We start from the raw sequence: 18,766 nt of genomic DNA, 5'->3' as shown, positions 1-18,766 counted from the left end.
ATTCTAAAAACTGCACTCCTCAAGGTGCTCAAAACCACAATCAAGAAGTTTCTTAACCCTTTACGTGCTTCACAGGAACTGAAGCAATGTGGAAGTAAAAAAATGAACATTTAACTTTTTTTTTACAAACATTTTACTTCAGAACCAATTTTTTTTATTTTCACAAGTGTAAAAACAGAAAATAAACTACAACATTTGTTGTGCAATTTATTCTGAATATGCCAATACCCCACATGTGGGGGTAAGCCACTGTTTGGGTGCATGGCGGCGCTCAGAAGGGAAGGAGCACCTTTTTACTTTTTCAATGCAGAATTGGCTGGAATTGAGATCGGACGCCATGTTGCCTTTGGAGAGCCCTTGATGTGCCTAAACAGTGGAAACATTTTGGAAACTAGACCCCTTAAGGAACTTATCTAGATGTGTGGTGAGCACTTTGAACCCACGAGTGCTTCACAGAAGTTTATAACGTAGAGCCATGAAAATAAAAAAACATATATTTTCCACAAAAATGATCTTTTCGTCCTTAAATATTTATTTTCACAAGGGTAACATGAGAAATTAGACCCCAAAGTTGTTGTGCAATTTGTCCTGAGTAAGCGGATGCCCCATATGTGGGGGTAAACCACAGTTTGGGCACACGGCAGAGCTTGGAAGGAGTGCCATTTGACTTTTTCAATGCAGAATTGGCTGGAATTGAGATCGGATGCCATTTCGCGTTTGGAGAGCCCCTGGTGTACCTAAACAGAAAGCGTCCCGGAAGTGACCTCATTTTGGAAACTAGACCCCCCAAGGAAGGGAGGATTTTCTCTGGCAGCCGAGATCCCAGAGAAAATCCCACTCTTGGGGGCCCTATACACTTTTTTCCCACAGCGCCGTTAATTAACGGCGCTGAGTTTCAGTACCCTTAACTACTGCCATTAAAAGCCGTATTTGCGGTCATTAAGGGGTTAATAATTGTCTATCACAACAATATCTGTGGAATGTGTAAAAAAACTAAACATCCAATCAGAATTGTATTAATAATGGCACTGCCTGCGTAACATGGGCTTCACAGTCAGACTTGGTACAGAAATCAGACAACTCTGGTTTTTACCCTTTAACCCTTTTTGCCCTATACCGGGTTCATGAATTTGCTACAGGGACTCCCAGGTTATATTTGCTGAGCACTCGCTGATTTGTCAATCAAGATGTATAGAGCACTCAACAGGTCAGTGTCAGAACCTGGAACTGACATCCTAAAGATGAAATCGGTGTTCAAGAGCAAGGTCAGAAAAAAGCCAGATCAGAATCCAGAAGAGGCAGGCAAAACAGTTAGGGAAGTGAGAATCGAACAGTCTTCAAAGCAATAATAGCCAGGTCAGAACATAGAAAACCAACACAAAGAAACACAATATTCACAAATACAATGACTGATGCTGGATGAAGGATACAGCAAAGTTCCACAGAGATCAAGGATGTAGATTGGCTGCCCTCTTATTTGTTGTATGACCAAGGTCTTTGATTAGCGAGTAAGTCAAATGATCTTATTGATCTTTGGAAAATTATGTAAGTCTGGCTGGATGAACAACATGCCCACATGCTGCCCAAGCATCCCTGTTAGTGTCACCAAGAATAATTGTAGGAGCATGGTGGGTAAACATACTACAGAAATTCTGACAACAAAGCACTTATCAGAGACAACCCTTTTGAAAAGGAGTGCCCCAAGTTGAAATAGAAAAAGGGGAATGGTCACAACCAATCATCAATTTAATTTATTTCTGTAGAATAAAAATAACAGTTGAGCAGCACAATATATAGTTCTTGAGAAAATTTGAAAAGAATTGCTTAATAGGGAATACAAGTATTTACAAGAGCAGACATATCAGAAGAGTGAAAATAGGTATTCTCTAAATTCTAATATTAGCCCCAAAAAGCAAAAATCACAACTTTCATTAATATATATACTATGTGTAAATATATATATACGGGGTACTTCCGTCTGTTTGTCTGTCTGTAACGGAAATCCCACATCGCTGAATGGTTGCGGCCGTCCAATCAGCGACAGGTACAGTCCGGCCGCGAATTGGCCCCTCCCCACTTCCGTCCAGTCAGTGCCCCTTCCCTACTCCCCTCCAGTCAGTTCCAGTGTGTCGTCCCATCCCGGACCAACTTTTTACTATTGATACTGCCTATGCAGCATCAATAGTAAAAAGATATAATGTTAAAAATAATAAAAAAAATAAAACATCATGCTATTCTCACCTTCTGTCGCCTCCGCAGCTTTCCCGCTCCTCCCGATGCTCTCGGCAGCTTCCGTTCCCAGAGATGCATTGCAAAATTACCCAGATGACTTAGTGGTCTCGCGAGACCGCTATGTCATCTGGGTAATTTCGCAATGCACCACTGGGAACGGAAGCTGCCGGTCGCATCGCGAGGAGCGGGACAGCTTCGGTAGACGCCAGAGGGTGAGTGTATAACTATTTTTTATTTTAATTCTTTTTTTCACAGGGATATGGTGCCCACACTGCTGTATACTACGTGGGCTGTGCTATATACTACATGGCCTGTGTTATATACTACATGGGCTGTGCTATATACTACGTGGGCTGTGTTATATACTATGTGACTGCTATATACTAAGTGGCTGTGCTATATACTACATGGCTGTCTGTGTTATATACTACGTGGCTGCTATATACTACATCGCTGTGCTATATACTGTACTACGTGCCTGTGCTATATACTACATGGCTGTGCAATATACTACGTGGCTGTGCTATATACTGTATGGGCTGTGTTATATACTACATTGCTGTGCTATATGCTACGTGCCTGTGCTATATACTACGTGGCTGTGCAATATACTACGTGGCTGTGCTATATATTGCATGGGCTGTGTTATATATTACGTGGGCTGTGTTATATGCTACGTGGCTGCTACATACTACGTGGCTGCTATATACTACATGGCTGTGCTATATACTACGTGGCTGCTATATACTATGTGGCTGTGCTATATACTACGCAGCCTGCCGCGACCAATCAACGATATTGCCACGGGATTTAAACACCGCTTCGGTGATTAGTCGTGCCCGACCAATCAGCGAAACGCAGTCCGGCTGTGAATTGGCGCGGGATTTCAACTACGCTTCGCTGATTGGTTAGCAATATCAGAGATATTGGCGTGGAATTTAACCCCCACTCACAGCGCGATGTACATACATACATATTCTAGAATACCTGATGCGTTAGAATCGGGCCACCATCAAAACCAAGCTAAACCATGTGTTCTTTGTTCTTGAAGTGGGCGGTTTCCCATAGCAATAAGGACTGTGCCATACGTTATGTTTTATTTTTCCTGTTAGGCAGGGAAGTCTGTGCTTGTTTTCTAATGTTGCCCTGGTTCATGCAGTACTCTTAATAAAACAGCGGAAGATTTAAAGAGACAGTGTTCCTGTGCCTACGTCTATATGCAGCCGAGAGAGCCGTTCTACGACAATGCATAAAGGTACACTTCAACTGTGAGAGACAGAATCTAAAAAAAATATCCAAAAAGTCACTTGTATGATTTTTACATAATTAATTTAGCATTTCATTTCATTTTATTTCCAGATCTTTCAGGGTTTGGGGGTGTTTCTGGGCAACATTAAGTTTCAGCTGCCTCCAAAGATTTTCTATTGGGTTCAGGTCTGGAGACTGGCTAGGCCACTCCAGGACCTTGAAATTCTTCTTACTGAGCCACTCCTTAGTTGCTCTGGCTGTGTGTTTCGGTTCGTAGTCAGGCTGGAAGACCCAGCTACAACCCATCTTCAATGCTTTTAATGAGGGAAGGAGGTTCTTGACCAAAATCTTGTGATACATGACTCCATCCATCATCCCTTCAATACAGTGCAGTCGTTCTGTCCTCCTTGCAGAAACGTACCCCCAAAGTATGATGTTTCCCACACAATGCTTCACAGTCCGGTTGGTGTTCTTGGGGTTGTAGTCATCCCTCTTCCTTCAAACATGGCGAGTGGAGTTGATACCAAAAGGTTCTATTTTTGGTTTCATCTGACCTTATCCCATGCCTCCTCTGGATCATCCAGATGATCATTGGTGACCTTCAAATGGGGTCAAATGGGGTTTTAGGTCAATTAGGATTACCATAATTACTAATATTGCCAAATGCCAGAATAATGAGAGGGAAAGAGAATGCTTTAAGGCATTTTGGTTACTTAGTGCAAAGTCAAAAGTTTACATACACTAAGATTACTATGCCTTTAAACAATTCTGGACTGCCCATATGATGATGTAATGTGTTTGTAAGCTTCTGATTTTTTTGGCAACATCTAAGTTAATTAGAGACACACAGGTTGATGTATTTTAATGAACACCTGAAAAACACTGCTTCTTTATGTAGCATCATGGGAAAGTCTAAAAAAAAAATCCAACATATCAGGAAGAGAACGGTGTACTTGCACTGTTCTTGATCATCCTTGGGTACAATTTCAAGAGGTACCTGAAGGTGCCTCATTCATCTATACAAACAATTACATGCAAATACAAAAAAGATGGGAATGTCAGGCCATCATACTTCTTAGAAAGGAGATGGGTTCTGTGTCCCAGAGATAACGTGCTTTGGTCCAACATGTGCATATCATTTCAAGGACAAAAGCTAGTGAAGATGATGGTGGTAGCTGGTAAGATTGCGTCAATATCCACAGTGAAAAGAGTACTGTTTCAACATAGGCTGAAAGGCCACCCTGCCAGTAAGAAGCCATTACTCCAAAAGAAGCATAAAAAAGTGAGATTAATGTTTTCAAATGCACACAGGAACAAAGACCTTAATTTTTGGAGACATGTCCTGTGGTCTGATGAAACTAGAATTAAACATTTTGGGCATAATGACCATCGTTACATTTGGAGGAAAAAGGGTGAAGTTTAGAAGCCTAAGAACATCATCCCAACTGTGAAACATGGGGGTGTCAGCATCCTGTTATGGCGTTGTTTTGCTGCAGGAGGGGCTGGTGCACTTCACAAAATAGATGGCATCATGAGAAAAGAAGATTATGTGGCAACACTGAATCAACATTTCAAGGCATCAGCCAGGAATTCTCTAAATAAATAAAACTTCTGTGAAATCAAACTGTCCACTTAGGAAGCAACACTGTTTGACAATCAATTTTACATGCTGTTGTGCAAATGGAATTGACAACAGATGGAAATTATTGGCAATTATCAAGCACACTCAATAAAGGAGTCGTTCTGCAGGTGGGGACCACAGACCACATCTCAGTTCCAATGCTTTCTGGCTGATGTTTTGGTCACTTTTGAATGTTGGTTGTGCTTTCACACTCGTGGTAGCATGAGACGGACTCTACAACCCACACAAGTGGCTCAGGTAGTGCAGCTCATCCAGGATGGCACATCAGCGTAGTGTCCAGAGGTTGGGAGGTGCTACCAGGAGACAGGCCAGTACACCAGGAGACATGGAGGGGGCCGTAGGAGGGCAACAACCCAGCAGCAGGACCTATACCTCAGCTTTTGTGCAAGGAGGAACAGGAGGAGCACTATGAGAGCCCTGCAAAATGACCTCCAGCAGGCCACAGATGTGCATGTACTTAATCAACATAAAACTTAGCACTCAACTTAGGATGCTGGAACAGAAGAATTTATTTTGCAGTATACTCAAAACATTTCAGTTCAACATGAACCTTCTTCAGTTACTACAAAATGTAAAAAGTGCAAATAAATACAGAAAAACAAAATAACCCGCGAATAGACGGGAATATGACAGCGGGTTAAATGGAAGTAGCTAGGGGAACAGGTGACACGAGATGTATGGTGGGGACAAAGTGAGAGGGGTGTTGCAGGGAGCAGCAGTGGACAAGAGGGTGGGCGGAGCATACACTTCTATGGAGAAATGTGAACCATGTATAGCATGGTTACCCCGTTATTTTCCACAGTCCCCAGCATAGAATTTTTGTGGCCCACTGACTTCCGGCCCCATTCATCACATGAATTCCGTGTACGGTATGTTCTCTAGATACCTTTTACCACACGGACACGTATCTAACGTTTGTCCTGCACTTCCCCTCTTCCTTACACCTATATTTGATTGTGCTTGGATTTTGGCTTGTATTCTCTGCCAGATTCACTTCCACTGAGTATCATGTATGATTACATTGTATTTGACCAATTGTTTCTCCTTTTTGTACATACTTTGGTTATTTTGTTTTTCTGTATTTATTTGCACTTTTTACATTTTGTAGTAACTGAAGAAGGTTCATGTTGAACCGAAACGTTTTGAGTATACTACAAAATAAATTCTTTTGTTCCAGCATCCTAAGTTGAATGCTAAGTTTTATGTTGATTAAGTATATGGCGTGGGAGCCTAACAATAGCACCACTTCGTAGCTGTGCTCACGGTGTTGTTTCACAAATGTGCATGTGTCTGCACAAACGGTTAGAAACCGACTCCATGAGGAGGGTCTGAGTGCTCAATGTCCACAAATGGGGGTTGTGCTCACAGCCCAACACCGTGCAGGACGCTTGGCATTTTCCATAGAACACCAGGCTTGGCAAATTCACCACTGGAGCCCTGTGCTCTTCACAGATGAAAGCAGGTTTACACTGAGCACATGTGACAGATGTGACAGAGTCTGGAGACGCTGTGGAGAGCGATCTACTGCCAGCAACATCCTTCAGCATGACCAGTTTGGCAGTGGGTCAGTAATGGTGTGGGGTGGCATTTCTTTGGAGGGCCGCACAGCTCTCCATGTGCTCGCCAGAGGTAGCCTGGCTGCAATTAGGTACTGACATGAGATCCTCAAACCCCTTGTGAGACCATATGCTGGTGCGGTTAGCCCTGGGTTCCTCCTAATGCAGGACAATGCCAGACCTCATGTGGCTGGAGTGTGTCAGCAGTTCCTGCAAGATGAAGGCATTGAAGCTATGGACTGGCCCACCCATTCCCCAGACCTGAATCCGATTGAACATATCTGGGACATCATGTCTTGCTCCCTCCGCCAACGTCACGTTGCACCACAGATTGTCCAGTAGTTGGCAAATTCTTTAATCCAGGTCTGGGAGGAGATCCCTCAGGAGAACATCAGGAGCATGCCCAGGTATTGTAGGGAGGTAATACAGGCACGTGGAGGCCACACACACTACTGGGCATCATTTCCTTGTCTTGAGGCATTTCCACTGAAGTTGGATCAGTCTGTAACTTCATTTTCCACTTTGATTTTGAGCATTATTCCAACTCCAGACCTTCGTGGGATATTAGTTGTGATTTACCTTGATAATTTTTAGGTTTTAGTGTTCTCAACACATTCCACTATGTAATGAATAAAGATTTACAACTGGAATAATTCATTCAGTGATATCTAGGATGTGGGATTTTAGTGTTCCTTTGAATCTTTTGAGTGTATAGATAGATAGATAGATAGATAGATAGATAGATAGATAGATAGATATATATACACACACAAACACACACACACCATATGATATATATATCAAAAGTTCTGAATGTAAATTCAACTATACAATATAACTACACAATCTAGTTACATCAAATTTAGCCAGCCATTACATGCATAGGCAAGTTGTAATAGTTCTCACTATCATTAACTATTAAACATCTTATATGGACAGTTCCCAATTTAACTTTAGTAGCTGATTTATTAGGTGAATCGGAGAAGAAATGACTAACACATTCTTAGAAAGGATGTACAATGAATGAGTTTGTGGGCAAAGTTTTATTTGGAAAGAGTATAAACTTGCCAGAATATTTCTTCACTAAAATACAGGTTGAGTGAAAAAATGAATACTTTAGTTGTGCAATTCAATTGATTAAAAAAATTGATAAATTATTAAGTATAAAATATTAATTAGCAATAAAAGTAGTACATGTTAAATTATTATGATATATCAGTTGTCTAAGTTAAAGAACATATTTTATTGAGGTATTTCTGATAACCCTATTTGTCACGGTTCCACCCCTCAGTGTGTCTGGGATGCGGTTACTGACTGCTCGGCCGTCCAATCTGGTATAGGGGTGTGCTGAAGCTGTCAGTACCGTGATGGAAAGCATGGCCATCCAATCTGGTACAGGGGCATGCTGAGCTGTCAGTGTGTTGATTGACAGCTCGACTATCCAATCTGAGACTGTGAGGCGTCGGCTGTCTCATGTGTTCATTATTCCAGTTAATGGCCATGCTTCTTAACTGAGTTTCCAAGAACACTGCCAGATGTACATTCATCTTGTGAGGTTTGTGCTTTCCCGTGCCTTGAGTTCTGTATGCTTGATCTGTTGCCTGACCTTGGACTTTGTTCTGACCATTCGACTGTTTAACCCCTTCAGCTCTGATCCGTTATCCTCCCGGTACTCTGACCTAGGAGCGTTACCTGACTATGCTTTTGTCTCTTCCTTCTGTTTATGACGTACCCACCTGGCTTCTGACCTTGGACTATTTGACCACTCTGAGACTCACGGCTTGGCTGTGAGAAGTGACTAGCGTCACACCATTAATGTGTAAAATGAATCAGGTTAGAGTTTAAAAAAAAGAAAAAGAAGAAAGAAATAGAAGAAATGCTGTCTTCTTCAGTCATGACAAATACATTTTGAATCTATTTGATACAAATGTGATTAGTGCGAAAAGCACTTAAGATGTAATTATACTTACCTTAAAGGAGTTGGTCACTACATTTTACCAAGATGTTGAGGTTTGATTTTGTAGCACTTACTAATATATAAATATAACATCCTGGATAGCGGGACACTTGAAGGCAATGATGGAAGAGTGAAGCCGTCTACTCTCATCCCCCTTCATTCTTCCTCTGTGCCTGACGTCTCAATGCAGCGGTTGCAATAACTTTACTATTCCACACCCGCTGTGCTGAGCAGTAAAGAGCTTCAGAGCACTCACTGCTGAGACCAGAGCAGTGGGGCAACAAGAAGAGGTGAGTATTTTAGTGTGAAGCCTATTATTCAGATGGAGGACTAATTAGGGTCATTGTTCTGTATGGAGGACTATATGGGGCCAATTATACTGTATGTAGGACTATGTGAGGCCATTATTCTGGGGGACTATGTGGAGCCCATTATACCGCATGGACAGCAATGTGGGGTCAATTATATTGTATGTAGGACTATATTGGGCCATTATTCTGTATGGAAGACTATGTTAGGCCCATTATACTTTATGGAGGACTATGCAAGGCCATTATTCTGTATGGAGGACTATGTGGTCACATTATACTGGATGGAGGGCAACATGGGGACCATTATTCTGTATGGAGCACTATGTGGGTCTAATATTCAGTATGGAGGACTATGTGGGGCCTGTTATACTGTATGGAGGGCTATATGAGGCCATTCTGTATAGAGGACAATGTTGGGCCTATTATACTATATGGAATAATATGTGGAGCCCATTATACTGTATGGAGGACTATGTGGGACCCAGTATACTGTGTGGATGGCTGTGTGGGGATCACAGTTATGGCATCATACTGTGTTGGGATCCCCATACTTTGCCAGAGAGGCTGAGGAAAGAGGGGGGTACAATAGGGTCATCATATCATGTGTGTGGAGGGTCCTGTGGAAGAATTCACTGTGGGAGTATCATACTATGTTTCGTGGGCACTTTTGTTGGCATCGTACTTTATAGGGGCAATAAAATGGCAATCTAGTGGCTTCAGTAGGAGAAAATCACTTTGTAAGGGCTCTAAAGTTGTGTGATATGCTCTACTGTGACCCCACCAAATATTAAGGTTTTTCTTTGGTGGGGGTCCAAACAGAACTTCTGCTATGGGGCCCAAGATTTCTATGTAAACCCCTACCCTCAAGGAAATATCCAATGCTCCAGTCATGTGATCTTAAGATCTATTAATTAAAATGTACTTTTTTTGTGGAACAACCCCTTTAAGTTTACTTTCATATGAAAAGGTTTATCGTTATATTCGATAAGGAAGAACTTTCTCAACTGCAGACATTTTTTTTAATAAATTTCCAGGTTCATCTTTTTAATTTTGGCCCTCCTTGCATTTGAGTTTGACATCCCCTCATTAGACACATGCCACATAGATTCCAATCACACACTAGACACATGCCACATAGACACAGGTCATGCAAGATACTGCAGGACGGTGAGGAGGAGTGACACCTCTGATGTAGCTGCACTTGGGAGCAGTGTAATTTGGGTTCTCTTTCCCTGCATTTCCTGGTCCTCCTCACTCTTTTACCAGTATCGGTTTATGACTTTCCATCCATTATTTTGGTATTTGGACACATACATTGCTGGTTTTGGATCTCTATTTATTTTATTTCATTTGATATTTATACATGTGAGGTGTTAAGTTATAGACCTTAGCTCAAGTTTTACAGGTAGCTTACATGGGACACTGTAATGTCTGCCGGCACCTCCGTATGGTTCTCCACAGACCATCATGTAGAAATGCAGGCTTACTAACTGGAATCGGCATCTGAGGTACCTATACCTGGTCTTCTGGCCATACTTCATCAGCTCTACCTCAGTAACACCAAGCTGACTCTTCACTGGTGAGGCCAATTTCAATTTGAGAAGCACTGCAGTAGACACATATTACATTCATGCAAGTCACACACTAGCCACAGGCTACCTCCATGCAAATTACATACTAATCAAGGTGCATAAATCAGTCACTCATACATTGGATGTGTTAGTACTACACACATCACTCATTACAAGCATTACTAATATAGTTATACTTTACAGACGACTTCTAGAAGTAGGATACAGGCAACTTCTATTCAATAACTAAGTCCCGTCCACTTCCCGCTTAAACCATGCCGCACTAGCCGCACTATGCCGCCATGCCCTGCCCAACCAGAGCGCTTCTAATGCCCAGCCTCTGAGTGTCTAGTACTTCTGCACAGCTGTGATGGACTATCCTTCCTCTCTGACCCTCTTTCAGGCCTCTACACAGCTTTATTGGCTGCACAGGTGGTATGCCCACTCCTGCTTGTATGTATACTCTGCAGCACGCATGAGCTACACAATTGATGAGATTTACATAGCATGCATTCACGTGATGTATATATTCCAGATATAACATATTTCTATTAAATATTAATAAATCTCCTAATATCTCTAACTCATACCAAAGAGCACACGAAACTAAAGTCTGCTATAAGTATTAAAAAAACACATATAAATCATTCACAAAAAAATTAATATATATTTTCTAAAGAAATTTGACCTATACTAAAAGCGAGAGTTTTTATTCCCATCTTTTATTTTAAGTAGTATTTGATCATATAATAAGCGTGATTCTGATTGCCAATATTCCAGCTATTAAAACCCTTCACATTTGGTTAAAATGTTATTAATCTGTGTCAATTAGTAATTAAAGGCTTAGAAGAATACAATACCGTGATTGTCTTGTAACATGTGCTCTTGAGCCAAGTTGATATGCTTTTAAATTATTTTGTGATCCAGTAACAATTCTTACTCCAGAAATACTGGATACACGAAATTCTTCAATTAAGTTTGTTGCTAAAAGAAAGACAAGACAAAAAAGAGAAGTGGAAAAAAATTGTGTATGTATTATAATTACTCACATATCTATGAACAGCAGTTACAGTGGATAACAAAGAAATAATGTATATATATATATATATATATATACAGTGGGGCAAAAAAGTATTTAGTCAGTCAGCAATAGTGCAAGTTCCACCACTTAAAAAGATGAGAGGCGTCTGTAATTTACATCATAGGTAGACCTCAACTATGGGAGACAAACTGAGAAAAAAAAATCCAGAAAATCACATTGTCTGTTTTTTTTATCATTTTATTTGCATATTATGGTGGAAAATAAGTATTTGGTCAGAAACAAAATTTCATCTCAATACTTTGTAATATATCCTTTGTTGGCAATGACAGAGGTCAAACGTTTTCTGTAAGTCTTCACAAGGTTGCCACACACTGTTGTTGGTATGTTGGCCCATTCCTCCATGCAGATCTCCTCTAGAGCAGTGATGTTTTTGGCTTTTCGCTTGGCAACACGGACTTTCAACTCCCTCCAAAGGTTTTCTATAGGGTTGAGATCTGGAGACTGGCTAGGCCACTCCAGGACCTTGAAATGCTTCTTACGAAGCCACTCCTTCGTTGCCCTGGCGGTGTGCTTTGGATCATTGTCATGTTGAAAGACCCAGCCACGTTTCATCTTCAATGCCCTTGCTGATGGAAGGAGGTTTGCACTCAAAATCTCACGAATCACGATACATGGCCCCATTCATTCTTTCATGTACCCGGATCAGTCGTCCTGGCCCCTTTGCAGAGAAACAGCCCCAAAGCATGATGTTTCCACCACCATGCTTTACAGTAGGTATGGTGTTGGATGGATGCAACTCAGTATTCTTTTTCCTCCAAACACGACAAGTTGTGTTTCTACCAAACAGTTCCAGTTTGGTTTCATCAGACCATAGGACATTCTCCCAAAACTCCTCTGGATCATCCAAATGCTCTCTAGCAAACTTCAGACGGGCCCGGACATGTACTGGCTTAAGCAGTGGGACACGTCTGGCACTGCAGGATCTGAGTCCATGGTGGCGTAGTGTGTTACTTATGGTAGGCCTTGTTACATTGGTCCCAGCTCTCTGCAGTTCATTCACTAGGTCCCCCCGCGTTGTTCTGGGATTTTTGCTCACCGTTCTTGTGATCATTCTGACCCCACGGGGTGGGATTTTGCGTGGAGCCCCAGATCGAGGGAGATTATCAGTGGTCTTGAATGTCTTCCATTTTCTAATTATTGCTCCCACTGTTGATTTCTTCACTCCAAGCTGGTTGGCTATTGCAGATTCAGTCTTCCCAGCCTGGTGCAGGGCTACAATTTTGTTTCTGGTGTCCTTTGACAGCTCTTTGGTCTCCACCATAGTGGAGTTTGGAGTCAGACTGTTTGAGGGTGTGCACAGGTGTCTTTTTATACTGATAACAAGTTTAAACAGGTGCCATTACTACAGGTAATGAGTGGAGGAAAGAGGAGACTCTTAAAGAAGAAGTTACAGGTCTGTGAGAGCCAGAAATCTTGATTGTTTGTTCTGACCAAATACTTATTTTCCACCATAATATGCAAATAAAATGATAAAAAAACAGACAATGTGATTTTCTGGATTTTTTTTTCTCAGTTTGTCTCCCATAGTTGAGGTCTACCTATGATGTAAATTACAGACGCCTCTCATCTTTTTGCCCCACTGTATATATATATATATATATATATATATATATATATATATATATATATATTCTGATTCTTAGTAAAATGTCCCCAATTATTTTTATTTTTTCAGGTAGATTTGAAAATTGAAATGACAATTCTCCTTTTGCCTGAGCTGGAAATTCCCATATTCCCTCTCCCCTATAGAAGGTGCAAAGATAGAAACTTCACCGAAGTTGTTAAGGATTTTGTATTTAAGCCCAAAATCTTTTACACCCCTGCCTTCTCCTTAGCATGGGCCTAGAGACTCTTCCATTATGCCCTGCTGTCAGGCTAGTAGAAAAAGAAACCTGGTAATCCAATATGCTGCAAGGTTGAAAATAGGTAGAGTTCTACTCAATTCTAAATAAATTTAAGGCAAATAAAAAGAATACCCTCTTCCTGGTAGGAAAGCTCTGGCGCTGACAAACTGTCCTCGTTCTCACTTGGGGTGGTGCGACCATGATATGGAATTCTTGTTGTAATTGTCGTTACATCTCTTGCTGCAAAATAAGATTCTGTGGGGGATGGGTAAGGACCCGACTGTTCTGTCACAAGCTGGGTGTCTGGATAGTAACCAGAAAATGTGACTTCGTCTGTATGATGTCCTCCTGGAACATTTGATCTGGAAGGAATTTCTGATTCAGTTATCAAGTAATCATCTCCTGATGAGTAGTTATCATATGGACCTCTCCCATTTTCATTCTCCTCTGAATAGATCTCTTCTTGGAAGTCATTTTCACCTACTTTCAGAAGACACAAACACAAAAATAAAATATACAACATTCTCTGTTGGGGCAATGGAACGTAGATAAAATTATTCTTGTCCATTACTGAGATGATATACCTTTGAACAAAACTTCTAATTTCAAAATAGATCTATAATATCAGCTAGTTTCTGGGACACAAGTACAAGTTGTAACTTAAAGGAGTTTTTCAACATTATTTTACCCCCCTCACTTATGCCCTAACTCTTCATGAGAATTACTTGTCTAAAGTTCGTACATTATCTGCGCTTATTCTATAAGCACATCTCAGTGTAGGTCACGTAATTCTGTATTGACATGCAGGCACTGCTTCCTCCTCTGTTATGTCCGATCCACCCCTTCTCTTGGCACAGGATTCAGACAGAATGAAAAGAGTATGTCACTCTGCTCCTGATGTAGCTGCCTCTAAATGATGAATGCGGTGACTGAGCATGCAAGCTCAAATCAGTCTGCAGGGATGATCCTGCCAATGCTTTGGGGCGCGAACCTCTTCAACCAACAAGTGCTGCAATGTGCTTGTCATTAGAAAGCACATCATAGTACTTGTCAAATGAAGGATTCAGCACTCGTGCTCTAAAGCATTGTCAGGGTCAGTCTGCACCATGCATTGCAAGCTCAGATGACAGATGTTACACACCCCTTCCCATGGGATTGCCGCCCTTTTATCTGCTCCACGTTGGGTTTTGCCAGTTAAAAAATGTGGATCAGTGACATAATCTCCCTTAGGATCCATTAACCTGTGTCTTGGGATTGAAATGACAGTTGTTACACACTTGTCCCAGGTATCCCGGACTCCGCTTCCTTCCACTGGGTCCACTGCCCTCTATTGTGCTTCATGTCAGGTTTTGCAAGTTGTCAAACGTGGAACAATTCTATAATCTTCCTAGACCTATTTAAGGCCCGTTAAGACACACACCTTGACTCTATTCAAATGTTTAGTGTGCTCCATCATCTGTGATTTTTGTGTTTGTGTTTAATCCCTGCTGGGTTCCACTTCATCTGCCCTGCTGCTCCTGAGATTCCTGTGTGTGACAAGTCCTCACTGCCCACATGTCTTCCTGCTTGCTCCATCAATACTTGGGGGCCATGTACTCACCTGGACCTGAGGCTTAGAGAATCCACCTCACCAGGTGAACCAAAAAGCAGACTTCACTGTCCTCTACACTGAACCTTTAAATGCTTTGGAGGGCAAATGCCAGACCCTTCAATTCACAAGTGCGGTGATGTGCTTTCTAATGGCAAGCTGACTGCAGCACTTGTCAACTGTAGGGGCTGGCAATCCAAAGCTTTGGCAGGATCATTGCAGAGGACAGTGAAGTTTATCATTTGGCCTTGCCCATGTTTTGGAGCACAGATGCCGTACCCTTCCATAGGCAAGTTTTGCGATGTGCTTTCTAATAACAAGCACATTGCAGTGCTTGTCAGTTGAAGAGCCCAAAGCTTCAACAGGGTCCGGGAAGACTGATCTAAGCTTGCATGCTCAGACAATGTGTCAATCATTTAAAGGCAGCTCTGCCCCATCAGGAGTAAAGATAACAAAGTTATTTGGCCAGGGGACCAGAAAATAAATTTGGCAAAAAACAAAGACAGCAGTTTACAGCTAGAACTAGATCACAAGTGTAAAACATGGTGCTGGACGTGTTATGTTGTAGAGCTACTTTGTTGCTTCACAGTCTGGGAAGCATAGCATCCAAGATACTATGAATAGTAGCCTCAAAGGTGCTTCAGGAAGATACAAGACCATGTATCAGAAGACAGTAGATAAGCTGAAAGTGGACTTGACATGACAATGACTAGTACATTCATCAAAGAACCTCAGAGTAAAGGAAAGATCGAAAAAGTAATTGTCAAGAGCTACAGGAAGATATTATGGGGGTATAAAATGGAGGGTGCAAACAAAAAAATAAAATATCTTTATGGATGAACGGAAAAAAGCTATCTTATTGTAAAAAAGAGGATAAAATAGTGAGATGCCTGGTAGAGGTTATGTCATGGAGGACATTACAGTGGATTACAACTAATGAGATACTTTCTTTTTCCACAGGAGCAACTGGAAGATTGGTGAATTTATGGTGTAATAAGATATTCCAAAAGTCAATTTCTGAAAGTTTTTTTTATACAAATACATCAACTTTATCTTTCCATATTGGTTAAGTGAAGGTGAAATATTGATATTTCTATATCTGTTAAAAAAGGCTTAACATGAGGTTTCCCTACTTTTCGCATAGCTGCATGCGATGAAATAGCTTTCATTCATCATTGCATTTTGTCAGCCAAATTTAGTGACACGGACATCATTATTTTCACTTTCAACAAACTGTGATTGCTATAATTAGGGTAAACGCTTTTCACATTGCTAAATTTCCCGTATGTCAGATGTCAGATTTCATGTCATGGGCAGAATCATTGATAGTAATGATGTCGACCAGCGAAGTGTCATCAAAGAGAATCAGTCAGGGGGTTACTGACGTCATAGTGGACTTGTGAAATTACACATTACCATACACATACTATAGTGAATGTGGAACTAATAGTCGTAAATATCATCATCATCATAATCATCAAGTAAAATATACAGGATAATTCAAGGCAAGTCTGCAGCCATAACGTTAAATGGTAGTCTCTGTCCAATATAAATTACCAAAATTGCTGTTTCTCCAGAGTTTTGAGACGACAGCATTACAAACTGTTTATATTTATGTGAATGATTAACAGTAATCAGTTCTAGAAAAACAAATCAACAATTCAATATGTTTCTTGTCATCGTAATCAGAATAATCAGTTCAGTTTTTTGGAAATTACCTGTCAGGGAAACGTTAAAAGGTTAGTCCAACTCCTCACCCCCACTAGATATGTCATTTACTTTTAATGTCAGCATCTTGATTACTATAGTAGTAATTAGAACTATGCCGAAAGATTAAAAAACACTTCACAACACTTAAGTTGCAACCCAAAAATGAAAAGTCATGGAATGATGGAAATGTCAGGATTGATAGACATAATAACATGCAAGTGATGAAAAAAATGGAAACAACATTTTCAAAACTTCTTGATCTTTTGAGTGTCACATGTAAGAAATACATTCACGTGCACACCTTAGAAAAGATTTTTAATCATTGCCTGTGGAATGTTCTGCCATGTTGAATGCACTTGGGCATGCAGATCATCAAGCTCCCTTTTCAATGGTGTCCCAGATGTGCTTGATGGAAGATAAGCTTGAAGATGCTGCAGGCTACACTAGCACGTTTGGGCCATGCAGGCTGCTCCCAGTAGTATAAGCAACATGTGGTTTAGTGTTGTTGTGTTGAAAGCTCCTGGGAGATTTTGAAGAAATGGTCATGGTCCTGGTTTCACGACCAAAACATTCTAACAGGGAGTTAATTGTGGAATGAAGGCTAGAGGAGCCCAACTACTACATATTATTGCAATCCACATCATAATCCTGGCAGAAGGACTGATGTGACATTTTCTTGTAAGTACCTCTTCATGGTGTTTCCAAGATGGTCTCCAGACAAATCTCCCACTATCAGTGCATCCATGTTAAAACGGTACTAATCACTGTAAAGGATAAACCTCCATTTCAGCCTCCATTGCCATTTTGCTCTAAATCTAAATAGCCTTTGACAGTGGTGGTGTGAGGTCAATGGACCACTTGTAGCAACACGTATGGCTTGTGGCCCATTGTCATGCAGACACCTACCGATGGTTTGTGTAGACACTGAATGATGCCATAGGTTTGGTATGTGACGGCAAATTTAATTTGCAGTACAGGAAGGATCAATTGTGGAACTGTAAGAGGGTGAACTGTAGTCACACTGAGAGAGCACTAGGACCCTGTGGTTTCTGCCTGCTGCAGCAAGGGACAAATTCTGATACTGCCAGAATCCCGGAGACAATCTGGGCTGGTGGGTGGGGTCTGGTGTCTTCTGTGTAAAAATGAAACAAGGAAGTGAGAGAAAAAGTGCGGGAAGAGAAGACAGAAGCTGCGGTGATATTGCAAGGAGTCAGTGTGTGGACTTTACTGCGAGTGTGTAGAGAAAAGAAGCTGTGGAGAGACTTAGTCTTGCTAACGTTCCCCTGGAGAAGAGCCAATCTTTTGTTAACCTTTGAGAGACTTCGTTGCCAGCGTATTCTGAAGAAGAGCTAATCCATTATCTAAAAAGACTGAGACTTGACTAAAGACCCACTACGTGTTTGAGAGTCTGTGATTCCCTGTGCATTGATTGGAGAAACAAGTCTGACCGATTGCTGATACAGAGACTGACGGGTTGTCGTGGAAGCATTCCTAGGAGCTACAGAAGAAGAGACAATATCGTGAGGCCACTAACTAAGTCCCCGGCGTTTGGGCTCGGCATCCGCCGATCAGACAAGAGGAGCTTGCTGTAACTTATTGGCGCTGAAGATATAGACTGGGCTGCAGCCTGTGCGGATTCTTACCTGAGAGGAGATCTATCTCAGGATACGGTACCAATAGTCATAGATACCCGGGTATCCCTGCGCAGAGTGTTTAATTGTTACTTTAGAGGTGTATCTAATATTAGAGTTGTGTAAGTTATACTCAGTGTGCCGTTCCAGGGACTCCCTTTATAACATTACAATCAATTTACACTTGTTCCTGTTTTAGTTTCCTTGTTAGGTAAATTTCTTACTAGTCTTTTGTAGCATACAGTTCTCAGGAGACCTTGGAGTGGCACAGTGATTTCAGCTGATGCTGAGCTGGTGTATCTTTGGGGTGCATCTACTTTAATATTCTCCATATTACCTTTATTATTTTGCCTTTGAGTAAATACCGTTTGGAG

The 18,766-nt window shown here is 41.3% G+C and overlaps 1 protein-coding gene across 1 annotated transcript in view; it reads right to left on the bottom strand.

Moving 5' to 3' along the window:
• Positions 1 to 18,766, bottom strand: part of LOC143783272 (uncharacterized) — a 98,941-nt gene that overhangs the window by 65,891 nt on the left and 14,284 nt on the right. The window contains exons 3-4 of the mRNA XM_077271684.1: positions 13,596 to 13,946; positions 11,378 to 11,501 (exon numbers count right to left, since the gene is read on the bottom strand). Of these exons, the coding sequence (XP_077127799.1) occupies positions 11,378 to 11,501; positions 13,596 to 13,946 (475 nt within the window). The remainder of the gene's footprint in view (positions 1 to 11,377; positions 11,502 to 13,595; positions 13,947 to 18,766) is intronic.

The sequence above is a fragment of the Ranitomeya variabilis genome, chromosome 6, assembly GCF_051348905.1.
Source record: "Ranitomeya variabilis isolate aRanVar5 chromosome 6, aRanVar5.hap1, whole genome shotgun sequence".
Classification (NCBI taxonomy): Eukaryota; Metazoa; Chordata; class Amphibia; order Anura; family Dendrobatidae; genus Ranitomeya; species Ranitomeya variabilis.
This window is presented reverse-complemented; position numbering and strand designations above follow the sequence as displayed.